Raw genomic sequence first — 21,909 nt, forward strand, 5'->3', positions numbered from 1 at the left:
AGCAGTGCCATCTACAATGGGCTTGGCGCTATCATTGCGGCTGATGGCAGTGGCATGTTAGATGGCCATGGGTGAGCGTGGTTGATTCAAAACACACAGCCAACTTACCGACAGATATAAGAGGGAAACTGCCGAAGTTATATTGGCGGTAACATACCCCCCCCTCAAAAACGAACAGTTTTTCATAGCGGTGGAAACAATCTCCAGCGAGTCGGTGACAATACACAGTGAGAGCGTTGCACAAATGACCAGAAAGGTGGCGCAGACAGGAACAGTGGTGTAGCTAGGAGCAGCGGTGTAGACAGAAACAGCAGTGTAGACAGGAACGGCGGTGTAGACAGTAGCAGCGGTGTAGACAATAACAATCCTCACGGATGTGAGCAAGGCGGTCTTCATGCGGTGTGTGCGGTAACTTGTAGAAGGTTTCAAATGATGCGGTGAACTTTGCGTATGTCTCGAACAATGTTCCCAGATGCGCATTTGATAGTGACTACACGTACTAGTCCATCTTTACCAGGGTGTAGCGCAATAATCCTGCCTAACGGCCAGCTGAGAGGAGAGGTGTTGACAGATTTGATTATGACCAAATCGTTAAGTTGCAAGTTTCTTTCAGCGGTTTTCCATTTTGTGCGATTGATCAAGGTGCATAGGTACTCCTTGGACCAGCGATTCCAGAAATATTGGGTCATTTGGTTTGTAAGTCTCCAGCGGCGTGCGACCAATAGTTCCTTCGTCTCTATGGGTTGCGGTGGTGCGGTAAGAGGTCTACCAATTAGGAAGTGCCCGGGAGTGAGCATGGAGGCAGCTTCAGCAGGTTCAGAGGACAATTCTGTAAGCGGTCGACTATTTAGAATACTTTCAATTCCAACGAAAATGGTGTCATACTCTTCGTATGTAAGAGCTGTGTCCCCAATACAGCAGTGTAGCAGTGTTTTGGCGGATTTGACGGCGGCTTCCCATATGCCTCCTTGATGCGGAGCATAAGGGGGAATGAACTTCCAGTTTATGCCGTAGTTAGACAGAAAGCACTTCACTTCAGAGGGCATCGTCTTCAAGAGTTTTTCCAACTCATACATTTTTCTTGTGGCGGATGTGAAAGTCTTAGCGTTGTCTGAAAACAGAGTGTGCGGCGCACCTCTGCGGGCAATAAATCGGTGTAGAGCGGCGATGAAGTTGTTGACAGACATCGAGGACAGGAACTCTAGATGAGTAGCTTTGGTGGTCAAACATACAAATATGCACAGATAACCTTTTGTTGTTTGTGTGCGTTTCAATAAAGATGTTTTGCATGAGAAAGGACCAGCAAAGTCCAAGCCAGTTAAATTGAATGGTCTATTGGCGGTGACTCGTTCAGCAGGTAGCGGGGCCATACGTTGCTGTAGGTTGGTGCGGCAAAAGCGGTTACAAATGACACATTGATGTATTATGCGGCGAACTTGATTGCGGGCAGAGATTATCCAATACTGTTGGCAAACAGCTGCTTGTGTGGTGCGGGGACCGGCATGACAATTTTGAAGATGTATGTGTCGAATGATGAGTGAGGATACATGCTCATTTTTCGGCAGCAATAATGGATTTCTAGCTTCACTAGAAATCGGAGCGTGCTCAAGACGACCAGATAAGCGTATCAAATCGTAATCATCAATGTACGGTTGCAACGTTAGTAGATGCTTAGGACATTTTCCAGCTTTCAACTCTGTTATTTCCTTCTGAAATTTATCCCGTTGCACAACATGAACAATGAGTTTTCTAGCTATTTCAGCTTCACAGGCGGTGGTGTCAATTGAGGCAGGCGTTTCACAGGTTTCAATCTGTTTGACTATTTTGCAGCGATATTCATAACGGGCTGGTTTGATGCGGTTGACAAATCTTAGTATGTAGACAAAAATACGACATAGCTTTCCAAATTTGGATACACGTTCTATAGCAGTATACAAACGATTCTCAATTGGTTCTTCAACAGTAGCGAGAATGTACAGCGGGTTAGTTTTCATCTCAGGTACAATGTTGGAAACAAGATGATTGGACATGGGAAAGTCAGTGGCGAGACAACGAAACGCATTGGTAGTGTGCCACCAATCATGGCAGGAGACAATTTCAGCGGGAGTCAAGCCTCTTGAAGCAATATCTGCACAGTTGTTAGCAGAAGTAACGTGATGCCATGACTCAAGTTTTGTTAACTGAGTAATTTGCTGTACTCTGTTGGCAACAAAAATCTGCAATTTGTATGTGGGTGTGTTGATCCAATCCAAGGCAGTCTTGGAATCGGTGTAGAGTCGAATTTCTTGTAAATCATATTCGGACAGCGTAGGTAAGATGGCGGATAGTAAACGAGCAAGCAGCAAACAACCCATCAATTCCAGGCGTGGAATTGTCATAGTTTTCAGCGGGGCGACATGACTTTTGGCGGCTATGAGACGGCAGTTAACATATCTATTTTCAGTCTCTTCATGAATATATATACAAGCAGCAAACCCCTTTTCGGAGGCATCGGCGAATCCAAGCAGCCGGGTAGTAGAGCGGTTACAGGCGAGTAAACGTGGGATTACAACATTGTCCAAACGGGAAATTTCAGCGGTAATCAGCTCCCAATGAGCTCGAAGTGAGGCTGGAACCTCAGTGTCCCAAGCTAATTGCTGAGACCACAGCGTGCGCATGAATAGCTTGAACAGCATTATGAGAGGAGTGAGCCACCCAAGGGGGTCGTAGACTCGAGCGATGAATGATAGAACGGTTCTTTTAGTGATTTGCCCATTAAAAGGAGAAATGAAATAGCGAAAGTTGTCCGCGAGCGGGCTGTAGACAATTCCAAGAACTTTTGCAGTAGCGTTGTCATCAAACATACAATCTTGATTTTCCAAAAATTCTGCAGGCAAGTTAGCGATCAATTCAGGAGTATTAGAGTTCCATTTCCGAAGTTCAAAGGAGCCAAGCGACAATAACTCAATCAGTTCAGAAATAAGCGTTTGTGCTTCAGAAAAATTGTTACTTCCTCCCAGCAGGTCATCAACATAAGTTTGACTTGTTAAAACTTTACTTGCCAGAGGGAATGCTTCTCCTTCATCCTTGACAAGTTGTTGCAATGTGCGTTGCGCTAAATAAGCACTGGAAGTAAGCCCATAGGTTACGGTTTTAAGTTCAAATTCTTTTGCAGGTTCATGATAATTAGGTTTCCAAAAAACATGTTGGTGACGGCAGTCTTCAGGCCTTAACAAAATCTGGCGATACATCTGCTTGCAATCAGAAAGGACAATGTACTTGTAAGTGCGGAATTTGGTCAATACTTGAATAATATTGGACTGCAGTTTTGGCCCTGGTAACAAATTCTCATTTAGTGAATGCCCATTGGTATCCTTGCTGGAAGCATTAAACACCACCCTGATTTTCTGAGTGGGGTCCTTATTTTTAAAAACTGCATGGTGTGGAATCACATAGTCAGAAGCGGATTTGGCAAGTTCCAAATGGCCAAGCTCATGATATTCTGTCATGAAGTTGTCGTATTTCTTCTTTAGTTTTAATAATCCAAGGTGACTTCGATAAGCTTGCTTGTGGTTTGAAACAAGAACAGGCGCGCTAGGCTTGAAGGGGAGTGTGACTACATATCTGCCTTCATCATTGCGGTAGGTAGTGGACTCATAGAGCTGTTCACAGAGTTCATCTTCAGGTGATAAGAGTTTCGCATTTATTTGGACATCTTCAGTCTCCCAAAACTTGTTCATGACCTCAGCAAGCGGTTCTTTGCTGGCAAACATGGTGCAGATAAGTTGCATCTGATGAAGCGGAGCAGGCGAGTCCTCAATATTTAGCTTTCCACTCAGAACATAGCCAAATATAGTGGCGAAGGCAGCGGGATTTCCTGGTATAATAGCATTGGCGGAAGAAACAAATACATTAGGATAAATGTCAGCTCCAATCAAGAGGTCTATCCTATTGGGTTGGTCAAAACCAGGGTCAGCGAGATCCAAATGTGAAAGTGAGGTTTTGAGCTCACTGCTGATTGGAAAAGCGGGTAGGTCACCAGCTATTTGCTCTAAGACAAGGGCTTCAGTTTGGAGAAAGGTGTTAAACTGCGGTCGAGATAGCAGTGTCAAATGAGTGGTACCTTTTAAAGCGGTCGCTTGTTCAGAGATACCATTAATCTGAATGCGTGCGGGCATGATGGTGATACCAAGTTGCTGGGCAGCTTGGGTAGTGATAATCGATCTCATGGAGCCACAATCCAATACAGCACGTAGTAATTGTGATCGGTTGTATTGATCAACAACAGCAACGATAGCGGTGCCCAGTAAAGCAGAAGCGTGTACAGCTTTCACTTGTGCACAGCCACTGAAGGTGTCCGGCATGCCGGTGGATGAACTGCGGGTTGGGGTTGAGATATTGGTCACAGGCGCTGTGCCAAAAGGTGACGAAGAAGACCGTGAGGGACTGGCCGTGTTTTGCGGGATTCTCGAATCGGTACAACATGAATTACTTACATATTGTGATGAGTGTATGTCATCGGTAAACCGCTGTGTTGACATTGGTTCAAATCCTGGTGGCGGGGAGCGACAGCTAGCACCTCCAGAGGTGGAAGCTGGTTGGTAACTAGATATGGTAGGCCTATTATGAGAGCCAGAAGGGTAGCGATCTGGTCGGCGTTCAGCAATTAAAAAGGATTGTGAACTCTCATTATTTTTGCATAGCAGGGTATGGTGATGGATTGATTTACATGCACGACAAGAGGACAGTGAATTGCATTTGGCTTTGAGGTGGGACCCGAGGCATCCAAAGCATCTGCGGTTTTGCTTGACAATATCCATTCGTTTGTTGATAGGTTCCTTCCTAAAGCGCTCACATTTGTACAATGGATGAGGAATGTTGCATAGTACACACAGATTGCTGCCACTTTTGTTTTCAGTAAATTGCGGTTTTACTACTTGTGAATGATCTTCAGTCTTCACTTTTGCGGTTGGTATAGCGGTGTAACTAGCACTAGATAACTGTTTGCTCACCTCATTGATGGCGGTTACCTCCAGCGATTTTTCTTGGTTGGAAATGAATTTCATCAGGTGGTCAAAAGCAGGTAAGTCGTCAGGGCCCAAAGAATTCTCAAATTTGGCTCTTACAGCGTTAGGCAATTTCTGAAGGCAAATCATTGTTATTAAGAAATCAGCATGGTTCAATTTCAAATTAAATAGTGATTGCTTAGCTGAGCCTAATTCAATGGCAAAATGTCTAAGTACTTCAACAAGACTGCCCTTCGGCTGAAAGTTTGTGATTTTGCTGTATAAGGCATAAGCTCGATAGCGTTTGTTGTCATATCAGTTATGCAAACTTTCGAAGGCAAGCTTGTATGCATTTTCAGTGTCAGCAAAGTTTTGAACTAAGCACAAGGCGTCTCCACGTAAATAGGATACAAGTAGATAGTATTTTTCATCATTTGAAAAGTCTTTGCAATTATGTACAGCCGCTTCAAATACGTTTTTAAAGGAAGCCCATTGCTCCATGTCTCCAGAGAATACTGGGATGGACAATTGCGGCTTGATAAAATTTGACGCTTTAGATTCAGTAGGAGTGCAGGTATTTACTTCTTCTTTTAATTTAATTTGATCAAAAGTGTCTTGAAATTCCTTTTGAACGTTATCGAATTCGGTCAAAGTAGCTAAAGGCATTTCATCACGTTGTAGGTTGTTAAAATCATCAGCTAATTTTTCAAATTTTTTGTTTAAGTCCAAATAATAATCGCATAATTTTATCGGTATTTCAAATTCATATTTGTTGGCTAAAGCGCAAAGCGACAGCTGAGTGCGTTTTAGCTTGTTGAGCAAGAGTACCTCGGCCATTTCAGCGAAATAACATTCAAAAACAGTTCAAAAAATAATTTTGTAAACAAAATTTTGAGGCTAGGTCGATGTTTCAGTAAAATCGATAGTCGATAGTCGATATCTCGATGATTGATGATGGTTAATGATCGATATTTCGATAGTCGATGCTTGCGCTACTGATTCGATTCATCTAACCTCAACCTTGAGAAATTCGAAGAATGCGAAAATAATTGAAGATTCATCCATAACTCTACACTCTGTTCCTTTGACATTGTAAACCTGTACACAAACATCCCAGTACAAAAACCCATAGACATAATTAAGAAGAAATTACAACAAAAACAAACAACACCAGAAATGATCAATGAAATAATAGAAAGTTTACACATAATAACTAAACAAAATTATTTCACATTCAACCAACAATACTACCACCAATCAGAAGGACAACAATGGGCTCCCCAATTTCTAGCATATTTGCTGAGATATACCTCCAAGACCTTAAAGAGACAAAGATCATAAAAAATAACACACATTCAAAAAGCATCATATACTGGCACAGATACGTTGATGACATCATTCTATTATACAGAGGAAACAAAAGACAATGTGAACTTTTTTGTACTCACATAAACAAAATAGACAAAAACATCCAGTTCACAGCAGAGTATGAAACAGAAAAGAAACTCAACTTCCTAGATCTAACAATCACAAAAAATATTAACAATCAGCACAGCTTCAACATAATATACAGAAAACCAACTACATCAGACACCCTTATCCACCAGACCTCCAATCACCCCACTCAACACAAACATGCTGCTTTCAAAACAATGATCCATAGACTAAACACCATCCCCTTATCAACAGAAGATTACAGTACAGAGCTCAACACAATAAAATTCTTGGCCCAAACTAATGGCTATGATCCACTACTTATAGACAGAATCCAACAGAAAATGAAAAGAAAAACTCAAAAGCCCACCACTGAAAATAACAAATTCATAACACTAACATACATAAACTCAAAGTCCAACAGTTTAGCAAATAATTTAAAAAAGGCAGGATTCAAGATAGCATTCCAAACAAAAAACAAAATCAAAAACTTACTAACCACAAGAGAACAGAAACAAAACTTATATGAAAACCCAGGGGTATACAAACTCAACTGTTCAAATTGCCAAAAATACTACCTTGGGCACAGCGGCCGTTCATTTGAAAAAAGATTCAAAGAACACATCAACAACCCCGAATCAGCATTTGCTACCCACTTGATAGGAAACAATCACACCTACACAGACATAGCCACAAATTTAAAAATTCTACACATCAGAAACAAAGGGCCTGAACTAAACACCTTGGAACAATTTGAAATATATAAACACACTAAAAGAGACCCCCACAACATCCTTAATGAGCAAACCAACTTCAAATCACACAGCCTCTTCAACCTCCTACTCCAATAATCCACAAATTCAAACATTCCCGCCACTCCCGCCGCCAACAGTTCAAAAATTCCCGCCACTCCCACAACCCGCGCTGCTTAATAACCATATGTTGTCAACAACGGAAGTGACAGCCAGTGTTGATGAAGGAACTAGTGTCTGAAAGCGCTACACTAATGTAAGTAGAAGCTAATAGCTTTTATTTATAAAAATACCTGACTGCTATGTCGTAATTAATTGTTCAAAGTGATTATTTAACAAGCAGTTCGTAATGGAATCAAACATTGAAGAGAATCAATTATTGTCAATTTATAATATAGGAGTTTAAGATAAGATGAACATGAACTATCAGTGGGGATCTATACTTGTGTGTCAATGATTAGATGTTACAACATCGCATGGCACTATGAGCAACAGAGAATAAAATACACCAGAAGGCATCCTCTATCTATTAATATCATGGACAGCCTATCTACTTTAATTGAATATTCAAGAAAAACTCGAATTTAACTATGAATTCATATTGAACTAGCCGCAAGGCTCGCTTTGCTCACCTCATCTGTTTAGCCAGTGGGCTCCACCCAGAAAACGCAGGAAAAATGCTCGAAAAGCGCTGATCTTGGTCGGAACTTGGGCGTTATTTCAAAACCCTACCAATACAACATTTTCATACCGGTACCTCAGCAGAGCCTGTGTATCAAATTTGAACATTTTTTGCCAACTAGTTCTTGAAATAGCTGAGAAAACGCTGGAAAAATGCTGTTCTTGGGTGCCTCTCTGGAAAAATCTCTGGAAATTTTTCAAATCTGTTCTTAGAGCGCCTCTAGTTGGCCAACTATGTTGAATTTGAGCCTATTTGGTCCAGTAGATTTTTAGTTGTGTTGATTATGAGTGAGAAAGTGAGTGAATGAATCATTGTCATTTTGCACTTTCATCTAACTATTATAAATATATAGAGTGCCTGAAAATAAATTGATTGAATAAAACCCAGAGCAGTTGCTAATTCCAATTTGGAATCGGTTGAATGAGGTTGGCTAGCACTAACTGGGCCTAGGTGGAACCAGGAATTTTATGAGTGCTCGAAACTAGCTTTGCTTGTGCAAAAAAGTATTGAAATGGATACCAATAATTTTGATGATAATTTATCGATTAATTATCTATTCTTATTTATCTGTGGACAACGTTGATCAATACGGTACGTATTTCGCAACGTTCCAATTTCCACAAATCATTTTCATGCTGTTTACATCATACAGAAAATATTAGCGCATGATCTTTTTGTCTCTGCTATAGTACAGTACTACCACTTAATTCAAAACAACAAAATTTTATCAATAATATAGGAAGAAGTAATGACTAGGTGCTAGTCGCTTGATTCTAGGTTTCATTCAATCGACCCAATAATAATAATGTATCACTTACTTATTGTAAAAACTCAGTCATACAGACTTTGGCCTTTGCATTCTGGCGTCAAGCTCCTTTAGTTTGTAAGTTGTCCGCTCTGACGCTAGTTGTTTGTTAATGTTAGTTGTCACTCACACACTTTGTCTACTTCTATTTTTTGTTGATTTTAAGATGTGATTTTCTGATGTATTTTATTCATTTCATTGTTCTAGTATTTTATTTTGCAGTTTTCGTCTTATTCTGCAATTATTCGAGCCATTTTGCATTGGTTCTGTGTCATTTTTATTCCCTTTTACTCCAACTTCCATAGTTGGCTTGGTTCATAGAAACTTCCATTCCTGTCTACACACACGAAAGTTGCCTATTCAAGGCTCTCTTTCATTTCTTCAAATATGTAGCAATTTTATCTTTTCACCTGAAATTAATGTTTTAAGGTGTTCTCCAAGTTCTCCTATTCATTAAATAAGTTTCTCTGTGGGATTTTTTCAGCAAATAAGTTTCTCTGTGGGATTTTTTCTCTCCAAAATATCTTCGTCGTTTCTAAAGCTAACCTGTTAGTGCTGTGTCACCTCATGTTCAACTTTAAAAATGCAGAATAAATTTTCCACAAACTCTATCTTCAAAATTCAAATGTTTCCTGCAGTCATAAATTATTATGAACTTTAAAAAATTGTATTTGTGAGTATTTGAATGTAAGTTCAATCTTCTCTCTCTTGGCACTTTGATTGGTTCGGTTACAAGTCACAGTGACTTTTAGGCCACAATACTTCTCTCTGCATCAGGACACCGTGTCTGCCACATTCAGCATCAGGATTGAATATCCGCTGCTCTTCTAGTTCCAAGATTCTAGATCTTGTGGGTATATACTAACCCAGTTCTCAACCAATCAGAAAAGTAGCCTTGCTGCCAACCTCAAGTTTTATAAACTCTATTCTTGCCCGTGTGCAATTTCTGTGTGCATCCAGTGATCTGGCTTATTATATGTGCTCAGAACTTTCTGTTTCAAATTGTTTTCAACTGTATCAATTCAATTCAAATTATTTTCACCATCTTCATGGACATTTCTAGTTGTGCTAACTGCATCCACTACCTCACATTTTGTATATGTTCTGAACTTTGGCACCGTGCCATTTCAACTACAATCACAAATTCCATGTGTCAGTCCACCCTGGATTCTGTGTATCCACTCTGAGGTCATTCATTGGTCTTCGGTGCTCTTCTCTTCGGTCGACGGAGCTCATCTCATCGGTCGTCAGAGTTCTGCTTCATCGGTCCTTGGTGTCCTTCTCATTGGTCTCCCCTTCTCTCACTGATTGCATCCAAGGTGCCCTGCTGCCTGTCCAGGTCCGAGTCACTGGTGTGTGTCTCACGCACCCTCCCAGGAACAAGTTAGATGGCCTGACTTGCAACAATTGTTTATCAGATGAGTTTTTTGTCACTTTTAATATTTTTAGATTTATTCTTTGGCCCATTTTACACAGAGGTATTTCTAATATTCATATTTCAATTCTGTTTTTAAATTGCTACTTATTTGCTACATTGAAACTTTTACTTACCCTTTTTTATGAGTCTCTTTCTCCTTTTACCACAACATTGGAAGTCTGTTGTGCAACAATTTTGCCACTTCAAGTATTTGAAGTCACATTTTAGTAATTCTGTATATTTATGATTCTAGGAATTTTCAACGTTTTCACTTTAATTATCAATCATTTCAATTCAGACAGTATAGCTGTCATTGCTCTGTTCTACACATTAGCCAAGTTGCTTCTGGTGTACTCTCACATCATATGAAGTACTGTTATGATTTGTTGAGATTTATTCTGAATTTATTGATGATCCATGGTTGGTTCTAATCATCAATACTGTGTAATATTTCTAGCCTTTTTTGTCATTCATTTTTTCAGGAACAATAATTTTAAGAATCAGTGAAAGTGAATTCACAGACAATTGCTTATCTATTGAATTATTGACTTCATAAATATATTAATTCAGGTCCATTAAATTTCTCAATTCAGTTATTTGTAGAAATCAAACTATTCAAGCTACATTCTTCTGTATTCAAATTATATTAACTTACATTGAAAACTTATCCATAATCATTTGTATTATTGTATCAGCTCTTTTTATATCTCCATCATCAGTAAACATTTTGTTGTTTGTGAACTATTCTAAGCCTATGACAAAAAGGCAAAATAAAATCAGTCATTGTTTCTGTACAACTTTGTCTTTATTTAGAAAAATCATTATCACAGGTATCAACTTAGAACTATTACATTTTTTAGGTTTACTGTTACATTTCTATTCAAACATTCTAGCTTCCAGAGTTAATTACAATTTGTATAGCAATTGTAATTTCAATTTGGCACTTTGTTGGGTCTGTGGTGCAAGAACTAGACAAGTATTAGTTCTTTTATTAAATTCTGTCTCTCACACCATACAGTCCACTCAAGTTAGGTTGGCTTTACAACCCAATCTGCCATGAGACTCATCACTTATGAAGCTTCATATGTCGAGATATATATATATATATTTGATACCTGTGAAATTTATTATGATATGATGAAATTTATTGAGGTTTGGAGGTTTGTGCTTTTTATCAATCTCAGCCAGGTTTGCATCAATTTTTCTAGGAACTGATTATGTCTCATCTATCCATCAAAACCTGAATCGCTTCAAAATGAAGATAGAGAATTCGTGATTTCAGATTCGGATTCAGCACCCTCAAATTAAATATATGCGAGGTCAATTCTCGAAAATACTTAAAATCAAGGAAGATTTTTTAATGGATAATAATTATCTTATTTACTCTATAGTAATGTAATAGATATAGTTATTCACTCTTTACTTGATAAACAGTATTCTTGATTATTATTATTGAGGAGAAGGAGGAGAAGTGGGACGAGGAGGTGAAGGAGGAGGAGGAGGAGGAGGAGGAGGAGGAGGAGGAGGAGGAGGTGGAGGAGTAGTTGGAGGAGGAGGAGGAGGAGGAGGAGGAGGAGGAGGAGGAGGAGGAGTAGGTGGGGGAGAAGGAGGAGTTGATGAGGAGGTGAAGGAGGAGGTCAAGGAGGAGGAGGAGAAGGAGTAGGAGGAGGAGGAGGCTTGAGTTACTATTCATCTCAAGTTTATAAACACTTCAAAGACTTCATATAGAATATTTATAAATGGTTTAGTTTATAATAAAGGTTTGTGTTAAAGTTGGTGTCGTGTGAACAGAGGTTTGAGCAAACTTGGCTCAAAGCCTTATTGTAATAAACCACTATCACAATGAACCTCGGTTTAGGACTATGATTTGAAATCCATATGTGATATGAATTTGGATTTAACTTACCACATTGTGATATATTATTATTTTGAAATTGATCAGCTGACTAGTAGTTCAATGAACAGTAGACCTCGCGCGCAGTTCAAAACCACAGCCTCTTGTAATACTGTCCATCAGAGTGAATTATGTCCTGTCCTTACGTGTCTGTGTCCGTGTAGTTATATAATAATTATAGTTTTACAATTAAAAAGGAAAACAAAAGAAAATAATAACGAACTTAATTAAATATTCACAACGATTCAGTATAACTAATAAGATTAGAAGAGAACAATATTTTAGTTAGATTCAGGTAAGTAAGTGAAGGGGTATAAAAAGGGGTATGAAAAATATGTTTACACAAAGAAATAAGAAACAGTTGAAAGAAGAAAGAGTTGGTAGAGCTCAAAAATAATAATTTAATCATCAATTGAGCAGCATAATTTTTCACAAGATTTTTTCACCAAGAAGTCTTGTTCTATTGCATGGAACATGGCAATTTTTCAAATTGCTGAAATCTGGCATGAATATTATTATTTAGAATTCCATATAATAACATAAATGCTCTCAAGCTGCATTTACACCAAAGTTATTAACAATATCTTGATAACTTAATCCTTATAGATTTTATCAGATTGAACATAACTTATCATAGTTACACATGATGATCATATGAGTTTGTCAAGTTCCGTTCAGTCTAATAGAATCTATAAGGATTGAGTTATTAGCATTTTGTTAACAACTTTGGTGTAAATGTGGCTTAAAGTATTTTCTGGTTTTTAAGTCTTGGACTTCAAATGTTGACCTCGAAGTTTCAGTGGAAAAGGATATTGGACAAAATGTTTCATACTTTTTTAAATAAAGATAACACAATAACCTTCCTGAATTAATTAAAAATCAATAAGAAGTCCTGAAGTCGGATTAAGAATATTATTTGCTAGTGGCAGTCACCATGTCGAACTTAATATCTCTGCAAAATTTCATGACCATTGGTCGAACGGTCTAGGAGGAGTATCCCAACAAATAATAACAATTTCATCTATAAGAGCTTCATTCACCTTCGGCTCGCTCAGCAATTAGAAATGGAAAATAAAAATTTATATGGATGGGGCGGAGCACCTGCAATTCTTAAGGTGTGTACAGATATACACGCCGCGAACATGAGCAATTCAATTTTAATCAGCTAATAATAATAATAATGTTAAGTGACCTGGCTGGCTCAGGTCTGGTGTCAGAGTTTTCAGGTCGCAACTGATCAATTTCAGGGCCTCTGACATGACCTAATGACTGCTTTTTAGGCAGCCGGGACCGACGACTTAACGTGTTTATCCGAAACAGCTGATGCCAAGCTTTTTATATCTGTATCTTTCCGTTTCTGTGAAAATACAGATATAGTCAGCTGATTAAAAGTGAATTGTTCATGTTCACGCCACTTAATCCAAAACAGCTGATGCCAAGCTTTTTATATCTGTATCTTTCCGTTTCTGTGAAAATACAGATATAGTCAGCTGATTAAAAGTGAATTGTTCATGTTCACGCCGCTTATATCTGTATGCACCTTCACAGATATGGTACTTGTGGCAGGTGATGAGCTTACCAATGTCAATTTATATTATGAGCTTGATAAAAATCGTTGGAGCGGTTTTTGAGAAAACCGCGGTTTTTTATATAATTTTGATAAAACTTTGAATTGCAACTATTATAAATGCTGAATAATAAATGTTGAATTCTGTATTTTCTTCTTTCTCCATTCCTCAACATTGTCACCAACTGTCAGCTTTCTTTCTACAAAATTCTTGGGAACCCTTGTATTGAAAATATTTGAAATAATGTAGACTGTTTCAAATAGAAAAATATTAGCTATGGTACATTAGTATATGGTTGGTTGGATTCAGAGACAGAATTCTTTCAGATGTATGCCCCTTATTAGCATCTGCGCTCATATTGTTGCATTAGTGCGCCAAAATTCATCTTTATTGTTGTGGACACTGACGAATTTATTAACCTGCTTGGCCTTCCCCAACACTGTCCACAAGACAACATTGATTAGCATGACCATTGACCATGTCATAGCACGGAGTGCCCTTTCTACTTTTTTGTTTGAAGAGTAGGGTATTCATTTTGGCACCATTCGCTCTATGTCTGCTTCTCTTTATTCGAGACCATGACGTGTGACTTGTATCTCCATTATGGCATTTGTTTTTGACATCTCCACCCATCGACTAGCTGCTCTCACGTCAGCCTATATATATATATATATATATTTTATTATAAAGCCCACTTTCGATGTATATATTATGTTTCAACTATTCAGGTTATTAAACCACGTAAAAAAACTCATTACTGGTGAATTTCTCAATAGATATTAGATTTTTCTGCAGACAATATTATATTTTACTCACACCCATTTAAAGAAGTACAGATAATTGTAATAATAAGCATATTTTAATACTCTGTTATAGAGGTAGATAATATTCTTCAATGTTGAATAGTCATAATGCTATAATAAAATGTTGTAATTAAGCCTATTGAAGAATAACAAGGTCACAGACACTATTGGTCAGTGTGAAGTTAGCAGTACATTTGTCAGAAGTACATTAGAAAACTATAGTTCTGGATGCAGACACAATAGTTCTATAGTTCCTGATAGATATGAGCAATAGTTCCATTGATATAATGGAAAAAATTGATTTTGAAAGAATGCACTGCCAACTTCTAATAAAAAACCTTTTCACCTTAGCAGTACACGAAGAAACGTTTTCATGACTGTTACAATAGGAGATATGATATGTATAAGAAGCCACTTACATGACTTGTGGGTTCCAATCTACCCTATTATAAGCTAAAATCTTATCTATTATAAGCTAAACTAACAATCTATACAGTTTTCAACCCATTCCATTGATTAGGAATGTGGTCTGTGGCTGGGGTGTGAAGTTGGCCCGGACAAAAATTTGAAACTTCCAAATTTGATATTCAGAAACGTCAAATTTGTCAAAACAATCTGAACTTAAGCTAAACTAACGATCTACACACTTTTCAACCCATTTCATTGATTAATGTGGTCTGTGGCTGGGGTGTGAAGCTGGCCCGGACGAAAATTTGAAACTTCCAAATTAGGTATTTAGAAATCTAAACAAACATCAAATTTGCCAAAACAAACCTAAACTAACACTAAACTAACAATCTAGACTATTTTCAACTAATTTTATGAAAATTCCCGGGCTGGTGTGAAAGTTGGCCCGGAAAATTTGAAGTTTCCAAAAATTTGGTATTCAGAAACCTAAACAAACGTCAAATTTGTCAAAACAAACTTAAACTAACCCTAAACTAACGATCTAGACTATTTTCAACTAATTTTGTGAAAATTTCTGGGCTAGTGTGAAGTTGGCCTGGAAAATTTGAAACTATAAAATTTGGTATTTAGAAACCCAAACAAACGTCAAATTTGTTAAAAAAAACCTAAACTAACGCTAAACTAATGATTTATAACATTATCATTGAGAGGGCTGACATCATCCGGGCCAACTTCACAGACGTGCTATCTTCTGTTGAGAGCGTACCGTACTTGTCGAGCGGAAATTGAGGCGGTAGCTGCAATAAGGGCCCATATGCCAAAACACAGTTTTGAGAAAAACAAGTTTGAAAATTTCCAATCTTCTTACAAATATTGCCATCTATGTAAATCGAAGTTGAAGTCTTTCTTCTTATTCCTTGGAATTTCAAGAACATACCAGTACCATTGTTTCATAAAAACGTTGAGAGCCTAATATACATTTTTAGTTTATGTGTGGTGGTGCATGGGCCCTTTTTGCATAGTCAATATTTTTGCATGCCTTTCTTGCATAGATCATCATTTATATGGTCTGTTCAAGCATAAATGTTTATTAAGCACTTAGTATTAGCTCCTATTGTTTTACAAAGATCCTGATAAACATTCATATTTTTCCAGATCATATAAATAATGATTTACAATACTGTACAATAAAATAAAATCATGGAGTAGTCTATAAGAAAAAGCTTGTTTTGGTAATCTACACAATAGAACATTAGTCATGTTGAGCATTGAAAATGTTTAATTATTGAAACTTATTAATATCATCATCATAGTATTATATTGATAAACATTATTGTACATTGATTTTAAACATTCTATTCATATTAAACATCTTCTCCTTCTTCAAACTAATTCATGTAAAATGTCCTGTTTTCCTCACTGTTAAAAGACAACAGACTTGACATCTGCCACTTTGCAAGGATTTAGCGGGGCTCTTGGTGCAGGAACAAGGGTAAACCCATTGGGATATGTCTTCATAAATTTGAAAGGTTGCACATTTTCATTGTATGTGGTTGAACTAGCCAAGTCTCCACTCGAAACATACTTGATTATCACATATTTTTGTATTCCAAACTTATTATTCCTAGCAGTAGGTTTTTTTTTAAAGTAATTTTCAAAAGTATTTTGCCAATCAAAAACAATAACATCCTGCACAAGTTGAAAAGGCAATGGATTTCTACGGCAATAATGGATAGCTTCATAGTAAACCTCAGGAGTTTCAATGACAGGTTTCTTCTTTAGGAGTGATTTAATTAGACCAAAATTTCGGTCACATTGACCAAAGGAGTGACCCCTAACAGGGAACATTTGTGTCACTGTCACATTATGAGTCTTAGCCAGCCAAGAACAAAACTGAAGCAATGTGATATTTTTATTTTGCCCTCCAGCTGCATCTGACAAAAGGACTATTTGTTTTGTATTTGGATAGCTAGCCATAACTTTCATAATACAGTCAAAAAGGAATGAAACAACAGAATTGCTACCCTTTTTAGCTTGAGATTCAATAAATGTGTGAATAAATGAAGAGTCATCATTGTGAACATGGATGTTAAGAATAAATAACCAAATTAGTCTTGAATAGGATTGTTTGGTCACATTCAGTTTAGGCAAGGGCAGATTCTGCCCATAATCAAACTCTAACACTACTATTGAGTCATCCTCTTTCGAGGTTTTGATGATGTCCCTTTTCAAATTCAAATACTTCTCAGCACGTTTCTTATGAAGATTATACTGGAGAATACATTCATCTCCAGGGTTCACTTCCAATTTTTTTGTACAGGTTGTGCACTTTTTGGGTTGCTGCACTGTGAAGTTTGTCCCTCTGTAAAACTTAAAATAGGTTTTGTAGGCCATCTTCAAAGGGGATCCAGTTTGTTCAAGAAAATATTCTTTGAAGCTCTCATACAAACCTTTCACAGTAATATCTGGGTTATCAAAATAAATACGGTTTGTTTTACGTTGACAATAATGACTGCCACAATGAGGAATGGTATTCAAATGTTTCATAGCCAACTCCCATACGTTTTCATGAAGCTTGTTCGGTCTATTGACATGATGGCCCCTCTTTTCTCCAAAACTTTGTCCTTTCATAACTTTGTCCTGAACACATCTCAATCTTTTCACAGAAACTTGTAATAATGATATTATAAATCCTCGGCACACATCAATGTTTTTTCCTCCAATTTTAATGGCATACTTCCAAATGTTAGTTCGGTTCACTTTAGGATCGACTAATGCACTTTTCCTCGTTGAGCTGCTGGAGCTCAGAAAACTTGCAAGCAATGTATCTTGGTTGGATTTTGCCTCACAGGTCCAAAATGTACCATACAAGATTCTTTGATCTTTGTTGGAAACTTTTGCATAACTGTTCTTACTGCAACAGTTACATACCGCAATGAAGTCTTTTGCTTTTCCACACAATCTCTGCCGTTTTTGTATATTTCAAGCCCATTCCTCTTGATTTGCAGTTCTCTTCTTTGCACCATTATTCTTAAAACTGTTTAGAATATTGACTCTATTATTCAGCATTATATAATATATGTAAAAAAAACTAATGATATTGAGTTATAAACACAACAAACAGCAAAACAAATGAGGAGCCTTTTCATTCACCAGCACTTATCTAACCAAACCTTGTTCTATGCAACAAGGGCCCATGAGTAGATACATAATGCGGATACTGCGAGACTTTTTCACGACTTTTCCCCCCTCCCCCCTCCCACCGCACCCATCCTATGTACCCACCATTCTTCATCTGATTTGGGGGCGCATTACTATCCTTCGTTTAGATAGCAATACGTCACAAAACCAAACAATATCAGTCATAAAATAACAAATTATTTTCAACATGAAATTACTCAAGAAAGAAAAGCCCATTGAACCCAAATTTCGTCGATAGTAACTCATATAACCCATTTCATAATAATTTTGAATCCCCACTTTTGATTGACATTCTCGAATGAACCTTTGTTTCACTACACTGCACTTTCGTTAGTCTGTATGTTGCTTTATCGTCGGGGTTACAGTACCTTGTTTTTGGTGGTGAACTTTTACCGGTTGAATTTGGCTTGACGGCAACGTCCTCTTACGTCCCTAGACCTGTTGTCTGAATGGGTGTCTTGAAGCGGTGTTACATAAAGTTGCGGAACCAAAGGGGTGGTACATGAAGTTGGTTTGGGGACACACATGAACCACTGTAAATAAATGTATTACAGCATTAATTTCTAACTCTTCCTACAATTCATCAAAAGCTAAAAAAGGAGTTATCTATTGATTACAATTAATTAAATTCTCTCATTCTATTTGAATCCTCATTTTATATAGATTTTTATCTTTAAACTACTGATTCTTTGTATCAGAATTAATGGATCTTTCTTCACAAATAATTCAAAAGTTCTGTTATAATTTAATAAATTAGCGTTCAGTTAAAAGCCTTAACGCCATGAGAAAACACAGTCAGAAAAATATAAAATTGAGTCTTAAACTCAATATGAACATAATCTTAAAAATTTCATTCCAATTTAAAGGCTTTCTTCCTGACTCTACAATAATATATCTTCAGCAACAATAACTCAAATGTAACATAAGTGAAAACTTTCTTCTCTACTTACTGTACATACTTCTTCAGAAAAAATAGTTATAATTATCTTCCATCACTAATAAACTCAAAAAGACTATTCTCAATCAATATTATCAACTTGAACAATAACAGGCTTTGTTGATAAAATACTCTTTGATGGAAGTTTCAATTAATTAAATTCCCTAAATTATATTTTAACCTCATTTTACATACCTTAGCGGTTATTTGAAGAAACAATTATTCGTACATGATGAAGGAACACAATAAAACTTTTCAGGACATGGCACCACCAGAAACTTTAAACTTCAATAAAAATAAAACTAGCTCCCACATTAACTAATGTTATAAACTTGTAAACTTGCCCAAAAAGGGCGAAACATAATGACTACATCTTTACTCTCGTAGTGCTCCTAGCAAAGTGTCCTCCGAAACGTAATCTGGTCTCCCGGCTGGGGAATCGCCCCACTACTGTATTTAGAAACAGGTCTCCTATTGGGCGAAGGGAATCAATTTGACCAATCGTCGCGTGGCTTCTAGAGCCTTTGGACCAAATAGTAACTGCAAAATCGGTAGTTTGTTATAATTTCAATGCTTGCTGTTTTCCAGCTTATCGCACTCCATGTCGCGACAGGAAGGCTACGTTTTAGAGATAATTCCATAATCTACATTCCTCGACAACTCGGAGCCACAATTTTTAAATATCTATCATGGGAAACTCGAAGTCATGGCCGTTCATAATAGAGAGAGAGAAAATAATTTATTTCACTAACTCACAATAATGGCTCTAGTCTATTGCGTATTAAATTTACTATTATAACTTGGGAAAAGGCCTGAATTAAAAATAGTGCTCGGCACAAAGCTCTCTCTCTCTCTCTCCCTCTCTCTCTCTATTTCAGAAGAAGAAGAAGAAGAAGAAGAGGAAGAAGATGATGATGATGATGATGATGATTCTCACTCTCTCTCTCTCTCTCTCTCTCACTGTTACGCTCTATTTCATTTATAGATAGTCATGCCTAATTACATTTAGTCACAGTCTATTTGATGATTTATAACAGAGAGAGAGATGTGAGAGAGAGAGGCATTCTACTGCCAGATTTAAGTGAAACAAACATCTTACTGTCAGATATAACTGAAACATCTTTGTCTAACTGTCACATTCAAGTGAAACGAACATCTTACCATCAGATTCAACTGAAACATCTTTGTGTAAGACATAGATTCAAGTGAAACTCTCAGATTTTCACTGAACCTCTATTTGTTAATTGTTTGCTTTCTATTCATCAGTTGAATTCTAGATGTACTTGACAAGTAGGAGGAGATTTTACCATTCTTTCAAGAATACACACCCAGCAGTAACATTCAAATCCCATCTTTTGCTTTTAAAACTCTTCATGTTGTGTGTATTCAGCACAATTGAATATTCTTTTGGAAGAATAATAGTGAATTCAATGTTGTCTTCTGAATCTATATTGATATAAATTAAATCATTCTTACCAAATCTCACACTCTTAACACAAAACCAATCAAACTGAAAAACATAATGTAATGCTGTAATGGGATATATCTCCAATGAAAGTTCATTGAAAATTGACATATCAAAGAGTGTCATTTCTTTGTTGCAGTTTTCACTCATCTCACAGCACAATGTAGCAGCGTTCATAGATAAGGATATACTAATTACAATCACATACATGCTTCCTGTGAGACAACCTTGGATGATATCATCACGCACCAATTCTCCTCTTAGTTGAACATTAACACGTTTTAAAATTTCAGTTCAGAGACCTTACAAGGACGAATGCGGTTCTGGTCTAATTCAATACTTGATCATTAGCACGTTTACAATTTTACTTCACAGAGCTTACAAGGACGAATGCATCTCTGCTCTGATTCATCTCAAATTCGACCATTAGCGCATTTTGTCCATAATCTTGTTTCACCTTGGAAAAAATGGTTGAAAAGTAGAGAACACTCTCTCATGTTGAAATAGAATGTAGCTATCTATTTCTCATGCAATTTTTCCCAAGCAATTTGCATAGTGAAATTGGTTAAAGATTGATGTGATTCTAACTTGAGGGTTTTAGAACATTTGTGTAGATACTCAAACCCATTTTATCGGTGATTAAATCGCCTACTTGATCTTCTGTCAAATTATGCTGCTTTGCCTCAATCCAATTCATATGAAAACCAACTTTCGTGTAGTTCCTTACTATTTGGTAGGCTATTTTATGTACAAATAGAGTGAGATAATCGATAAATGCAGGTGAACATTGTAATCTTGTCACTTCATCATTCTCAGTATTTTTAATTGAAGATGCTATTTCCTCACGAATTGTTTTGACTGTAGCTTGTGATTCATCTTTCTTGATGACGCTTGCATTCCACTACTCAGATCATTTTTCAATACATAAGTTTTGGCAAATATAGATAGCAATGTATTTAAATTGTTTTTTGAAACAAATTGTTCAATTCCCTCCATAAGATTTGTCTTTATTGAATTAGTCATTGCGGATAATTGATCCTCAAACTCTTGTTTTGTTATAACAATGTTATTCAATGCCTGCACAGTTTTATCCAAATATTCCTTAACAACCAATAATGAATGAGTTTCATTTACTCTAGTAAAAATTTCTGTGCTAAGCTGTTTCAATCTGGTATGTAGATAATTTCTATCTAATACTTGCAAATTTTTAATCTTGTCTGAGATAACTTTCAATTTCTCATCCAAATAATTCTTGTCAACTTTATTATTGTTGATTGTATTCAAGTGCGATCTGAATATCTCTTTTGTTGATTTGAGATCATGTAGAGAATACTCCAAATTGATAGATTTCTCTTCAACTCCCCTGTTAAAACTTTTCTCCATCTTCAAACAATCTCTTTTATGATTTTTGATCTTGTATTGTCATGTTCTCTGTGTGGTAGTCATTAGTTTGTATCTTTGCCGCTGGAGTGCTAGTGGTCCACTGCTGACCTGATACTGGGCATTTTCTCTGCATATTTTAGTTATCTTTGTTTTAGTTTTTGGATATGTTCTGAAG

At 37.0% G+C, this 21,909-nt stretch overlaps 1 protein-coding gene across 1 annotated transcript; it reads right to left on the minus strand.

The window, feature by feature from the left end:
• Positions 1–425: 425 nt before the first annotated feature.
• On the minus strand, positions 426–4,343 carry LOC120351612. Its single transcript, XM_039429474.1, has one exon. It carries the CDS (start codon positions 4,341–4,343, stop codon positions 426–428), a length of 3,918 nt encoding a protein of 1,305 aa, XP_039285408.1.
• Between the last annotated feature and the right edge of the window lie 17,566 nt (positions 4,344–21,909).

This window comes from Nilaparvata lugens, chromosome 5 (assembly GCF_014356525.2).
Source record: "Nilaparvata lugens isolate BPH chromosome 5, ASM1435652v1, whole genome shotgun sequence".
In the NCBI taxonomy this organism is placed as follows: Eukaryota; Metazoa; Arthropoda; class Insecta; order Hemiptera; family Delphacidae; genus Nilaparvata; species Nilaparvata lugens.

Excerpts from the sequence above, each read along its gene's own strand:
- LOC120351612 (XM_039429474.1), bottom strand. The coding sequence starts at position 4,343 with ATGCCGGACACCTTCAGTGGCTGTGCACAAGTGAAAGCTGTACACGCT.